At 41.7% G+C, this 6488-nt stretch overlaps 1 protein-coding gene across 7 annotated transcripts in view; it reads right to left on the reverse strand.

The window, feature by feature from the left end:
• The window catches only part of DARS2 (aspartyl-tRNA synthetase 2, mitochondrial), a 28781-nt gene that overhangs the window by 22143 nt on the left and 150 nt on the right, over positions 1-6488 (reverse strand). For 2 of the 7 annotated variants that reach the window (XM_049112267.1, XM_025430274.3), the window contains exons 1-5: positions 5726-6164; positions 4997-5096; positions 2561-2627; positions 767-868; positions 281-376 (exon numbers count right to left, since the gene is read on the reverse strand). In XM_049112267.1, the coding sequence (XP_048968224.1) occupies positions 281-376; positions 767-868; positions 2561-2627; positions 4997-5096; positions 5726-5846 (486 nt within the window). In that variant the 5' untranslated portion in view covers positions 5847-6164. Of the gene's footprint in view, positions 1-280; positions 377-766; positions 869-2560; positions 2628-4996; positions 5097-5725; positions 6222-6322; positions 6460-6488 lie in introns of those variants that run through there. The other 5 variants (XM_025430271.3, XM_025430270.3, XM_025430269.3 and 2 more) reach the window with 5 other exon arrangements.

The raw sequence follows: 6488 nt of genomic DNA on the forward strand, positions 1-6488 counted from the left end.
AGGCACAATTTCCTTTCAAAATGGAAAACAACAGCAACAAAAACCTTGAAAACAACACCTCAGGTCTTAAAGGTAGAACCATGTTTCAACCTGTCTGATAAAGCAGCCTAAGTATTTAGGAACTGCAATAGCTTAATTCAGAACACCATAGAACACTTCATGATAAGTCTATAATAAAATGCTTAATTTCATAGAACTTAAAGTTTTTCTTTAAAAAACTGAAAACACTTTACTGGTTATCAACATTTTCTAGATACTCTATTAATAATGAGGATGGTACCTTCACAAAGTCCTTAATTTCAAAGGGCAGCTTCTTGCAGGAATTCAGAAGTTCAGCTGTTTTAACTTTGATTTCAATCTCACCTGTTGGCATTTTCTTAGAGAGAGAGAGAGAAGACCTATTAAAAAAAAATCACTCATCAGGACATGTACACAGTGGCCATTTGTGAAACACATGCATTTATTTATACACGTAAAATGTATGAGTGCTTTTGGCATATAGTCTAAAGCATAAATGTCTGTGCATGATTTTGATATTCTTACGTGAATCTGTGGCTGATGAGCTCATTAACAGATGTCCTAACATGCCTACTCACATTGGTGTGTGTTTGTAGTGAAGATTTTGGACTCTGTAGGTTCATTCGTAGAACCCAGAGAGCTTTCAGAGCCTGATGTCTAACAGGTACTCAATCTCTGTTGCCTGAATGTGTAGACAGAGCAAAGGTATACAAATAAAATTTACATAGACCATTTATAAACTACTAACTGGATTCTCTTGTCCTGGAGGTCGGGAAATTACTGTCCCAGACACTCGTACCACCGATTCCACAGGAGCTTCACATAAAATCTTCTTCACAGAAGCAGCTGACTACAGAATGAGAGAAAAACAGTTCCAACAAACAAAATGAATTTAATGAATGACTGCAGTAATTGCAGTCTGTGGCTTAGAAAAATATTAATACTCATAGCTTACCTGCCATAAATACTGAGGTTGCCCTTAATGAAAAAGAATTTGGTAAACTGCATCCCCATTTTGACTCCACATGAAACAGCAAGTTAAACTATTAAGAGTTTTAAATTTTTTTCCTTAAAGGAAAATAAGGAGAACAATGATTGATAGAAACAATTCCTATACGCTTTTAAGGTAACTATTTCCAGAGTTAGTCTTAGGGGCAGTTACATGCAATAGCAATAATGGAGTCCAAATGAAAGGAATTCTCCTGGGTTAGCTATGCTCATCTCTGGATCCTGATCCCTGGAAGATAATTCATTGCTCTTTACTTCAAAGACTAAGAGCTGAGTAAATGAGATGTTTCATAGGTATACAAGCATTTATAAACACTACCATAAGAAAAACCAATATTGCCCAACAAGCATGATGAGAGCTATTTGTCTAACTTTAATGCTTTTTTTTTTTTGAGCAGGTGGTACCCTTCACATGGCTCAAAATTCAAAGGGTACAAATAGATATACAGTAAAAAGTCCTTCTTCCCAGAGGTAACCAATGTCACCAGATATGTATGTATTATTCCAGGAGTATTTCATATCACACACACACACACACACACACACACACACCCTCTATTTATATAGATAACAGCACTCTGCATGCTCTTCTGTATCCTGTTTTTTTCATCTAACAATATGTTTTGGATATTCTTCCATATCAGCACATAAAGAGTTTCTTTAATCTTTTTTTAGGGTGTAGGGATGTATATTACTTCTTATACGAGTCTCTTATTGGGGGACATCTGGGTTTTCCAATTCTTTCTACTGAAAATGATCCTATAAGGAAGAACCTTGTATTTTGCTTTGTAAGTCTAGCTGTAAGATAACTGACTAGAAATGAATATTTAAAAAGACATATGTACTTACTATTTTGATATTGCCAAACTGCCCACGGTAGACCTAGTGCCAGTTTGTATTCCCTCCAAGAATGTAAGAGCACTTGTTTTCCCAAACGCGGTGCACTGTCAGTCCAGAATGCCAAAAATGATAATTCCGTGTAGTTTTACTTTAGATTTCTCTACCTATGAGTGAGGTTGGGCATATTTTCATGTCTATAAGCCATTTACATTTCTTCTGTACATTTTATTGCCATATCCTGGGTTCATACTTTTACTGGTTCCCTGGTCTTTTTTTTTCCTTAAAGATTTTATTTATTTATTCATGAGAGACACACAGAGAGAGGCAGAGACTTAGAGGGAGAAGCAGGCTCCCTGTAGGGAGCCCAATGTGGGACTCGATCCCGGGTCTCCAGGATCACGCCCTAAGCCGAAGGCAGGTGCTCAACCGTTGAGCCACACAGGTGTCCCAGTTCCCTGGCTTTTTTTGTTTATTTTGATTTGTAGTAGCCATTAGTCCTTTGTCTGTGATATGAGTTGCACATATTTTTTTTCCCCAGTTTGTCATATGTCTTAATATTGTTTATTGGTAGTTTTTGGTTTTCATTAACGAGAAACTTCTGAATTTAAGACCTCAAACATGCTTATCCAACATACTTCGCTTACTCTACTACAGCATCAAACAGGCTTTCAGAAAACAGCAGCAAATCTATTACCTCATCCTGGGGGATGACAACTTGAATAAGCCCATGGGAATCCCTTAGGACCAGGAAGACGTTTTGCCTGATCAATGAAGCAAATGAACATGTTAGGATAAAAACTCTGAGCCCAAAACCTAAACGGGCAAAACAAATTAACAACAAAAATCCATGCCATTTCCCATGTTCTTTTTATAATAATCATGTGTCTTCACTATGTACTACATTTATGTAATTATCTATGTAGCTTGTTAACAAAAAGACTTTGCATTTACTTTTTCTTAATCATTTGATTTTTTCTTTTTCTTTTTTTTTTAAAAGATTTTACTTATTTATTCATGAGAGACAGAAAGAGAGAAAGAGAGAGAGAGAGAGAGAGGCAGAGACAAAGGCAGAGGGAGAAGCGGGCTCCATGCAGGGAGCCCGACGCGGGAATTGATCCCAGGTCTCCAGGATCACGCCCTGGGCTGAAGGCGGCACTAAACTGCTGAGCCACCCAGGGATCCCGTTTTTCATTTTTAAGGTTTTATCTATTTATTTGAGAGAGAGAGAGAGAGAGAGAGAGAGAGAGAGCGCGCACACACGCACAAGCAGGGGAAGCAGCAGAGGGAGAAGCAGGCTCCCCAGTGAGCAGGGAACCCAATCCCAGGACCCTGGGATCACCACCCGAGCTGAGGGCAGACACTCAACAGACTGAACCACCTTGGCGCCCTTGTTTTTAAAAAGTTTTATTTTAAGTAAACTACCTGCCATAAGCAGGGCTCAGACTCTCAACCTTGAGATCAAGAGTTGCATACTCCACCCACTGAGCCAACCAGGTACCTCAATGCTTTTCATTTTCAATTTCAATTTTTACTGGTTATATATGTGGTTTACTAATGTTATACAGATGGCTAGTTAATGAAAGGCAAATTTTTAATTTTTATTGGCTTAAATCTTTATAAGAAAATTTTATAAAACTTGGAAACTTTCCACATATTAAAACCCAAGATTATATCTTTAGATATCAGAAATATCTAATTTGTCATTTTTGAAATATAGCAATATAAACTCTTTTCTTAAAAGACACAGTCTACACTTTTCTAGAGGAGGTGAAAGTACTAATTTAATACTTTTTTGTTTTAAAGATTTTATTTTTTTATTTCATGAGAGACACAGAGAGAGACAGAGACATAGGCAGAGGGAGAAGCGAAGCAGGCTCCTCACTGGGAGCCCAATGTGGGACTTGATCCAGGGACTCCGGGATCACGCCCTGAGCCAAAGACAGCCACTCAGGCATCCCTAATTTAATACTTCTATAAGTCATCAAAAGGTCCCCCAAATTCCAACACTTTAGTGTTCAACCTACATTTCTCATACTGTCCTAGTACTAGGAAGAGGTAGAGTAAAACTCAGATTTTGAGTTCAGAAGATAAAGTCACCAAATTTATGGGTCCTATAACCACCCACTCAGAACATATGCTTTAGGAAGGCTACACAGTCTACGGGTTTTGGAACTCCTCATTGTTAATTAATGTACTATTTGGGTACATGCTGGAATACAGAGACAACAAAATGGGCTTTAATTTTAAGGAACACTGTTCACGTTTTAGGCTTTTTTTCTACCTCAATTTAGAATAAAATAAGCTTTTTCATGCTATTGAAGCTTACCAGCTGGCCAACTCCCAATCACTGGTCCTAGGAACTCTTTGACTTTAGTAAGCTAAGGGACGTTTCAGTCCATTGGTAGAACACACTTTATTATTACACCCTTAAACAGAGGCCACTCCAAATCTGAAACTCAGTGAATTCTGAGAATCCTGCAGGAGTTGCAAAGCTTTTGTTGTTCTGACTGACTGAAAATTAATAAAAGTTTGGAATTGACTGGGGGAAAACCACCAGGCATTCTTTTTTGGGGGGGAGGGGGGCGGTGGGAGGTGCAGAGAGCTTTTTTTTTTTTAAGATAGTCACACAGAGAGAGAGAGAGAGAGAGAGAGAGAGGCAGAGACACAGGCAGAGGGAGAAGCAGGCTCCATGCACCTGGAGCCCGACGTGGGATTCGATCCCGGGTCTCCAGGATCTCGCCCTAGGCCAAAGGCAGGCGCTAAATCGCTGCGCCACTCAGGGATGCCAGGTGCAGAAAGTCTTAAGCAGGTGGATCAATCTCAGGACCTGTAGAGCATGACCTGAGGCTGAAATCAAGAGTTCAAAGCTTAACGCACTGAGCTACCTAGGCACCCCTAATTCTCAAGTATTCTTTTTTTTTTTTTTTTTAAGATTTCATTTATTTATTCATGAGAGACACAGAGAGAGAGAGGCAGAGACACAGGTGGAGGGAGAGCAGGCTCCATGTGGGAAGCCTGTCATGGGACTCGATCTGGGACTCCAGGATCACGCCCTGGGCCGAAGGTAGGCGCTAAACCGCTGAGCCACCCAGGGATCCCCAAATTCTCAAGTATTCTTAAGCCAATTTACCTTCGGTACTGAATCCATCCACACAAAGTGACTTCTTGGCCTAAGTGAGAAGAGCGCAACTCTCCACATGTGTTGGTCCGAGCAACAAAGCTACTGAATTCTTTAAGGAAAAACAAGATTAAAAACATAACATTTGCAAACTGCTTGAAAATAAAGATTCTCAGGTTATATCATCTTAAGTATTTCATGTCAATGAATGAAATTTATGGAGTAAGTTTAAATATGATTTGCTTCAATCACTATTAAATTTACCTGCAAATGTGTCAAAAACCAAGTGAATTAACAGTCTTACTGTAAAATTCTGCTGTTAGGAAATCTAAATTTTGCTCATGTATCATTTGCACTGAGACCTAAAACTGCCCTATTCTTAATAGTGCACATTAAGAATTTTCCAAATGATACCAGATCTCGGAATTACAGAAATATGATGGTATGAATCCCGAGTGAAACCGGTCACTTGCATGCTGGAAAACACTTCAAAATATCCTCAAACGTGAAATAATTTTTGAGGCTAATTAGTGGCATCAGCTAAAGGCAGAATTCATGTGGTTACTTTTTTAAACTCCAGAGAAAAAAACCTGTATTAGGAGAAATAAAGAGAGAGAACACGAAGTGGCTCTACACAGAAAGCTGCCCAGTGCAGACCACAGGAAAATGGAGTAAGGGCGCTCCGATGTAGAGACCAAGAGGAAACACCGTTTGGAGGACAGAACTCTTCACGGCTTTCACCTGGAATTCTCCTCTGTGAACTGAGCGCCAGCCTCCGGCGGAGAGAACTCGGCCTCAGGTGGGCGATCCTTCCGGTGGGTGCGGATAATGCCCCGTGCAGCCGATTTAACCAACAGAGCATGGTGGAGCCGCAGGATGGCGAGAGAAGCTCACGAATCCCAAGGTACCGGCGTCGGATGGCGGCCAAAAGTCAGCTTCGGAAATAGACACAAATCCCTTAAAATGCTAGGAGTTCTTTTCCAATATTTAAGCCCTTCTCCGCTGAACATTCAAGTACACGTGCCTAAGGACGAGATAAATCTACAAGTAATCTGGGGCCTTTGGCGAGCGGGGGGTGGGCGGGGGTGGGGGCGGAAGATCCTTTTTTCCACCTTCAGTGCATCAGTTTCCACTTCTAACCAACCGGACTGCGGCCGGAAGAGCCGCGAGCACCGCTGAGGCAGCAGGGCAGGGTGGGGCGCAGCGGCCACGCCCAGGCGGAAGGCGCCGCTCACCGAGCGCGCACCCCTCCCTCCCTTCCGCGCTTCCCCGAAAGCTCCCGCCGGCCGAACTGGCGAAACAGGAAGGAACTCTGTCTCAGGCCTCAAGCTTCCCTACCCCTGGCAGCCGGCCTCCGGTCTTCAGAAGGAGGAAGGCCAGTAAACCCCAAACCTTCTCCGGTCCAGGACCCACACCCAGATCGTCGCTAAGAACCAAGCGCTTCTCAGGCGGCCCCGGCGAGCGCCCAATTTAGGGTAAAGGCATCCAGCCAATCAGAGCAGGG

Source organism: Canis lupus, chromosome 7 (assembly GCF_003254725.2).
Source record: "Canis lupus dingo isolate Sandy chromosome 7, ASM325472v2, whole genome shotgun sequence".
In the NCBI taxonomy this organism is placed as follows: Eukaryota; Metazoa; Chordata; class Mammalia; order Carnivora; family Canidae; genus Canis; species Canis lupus.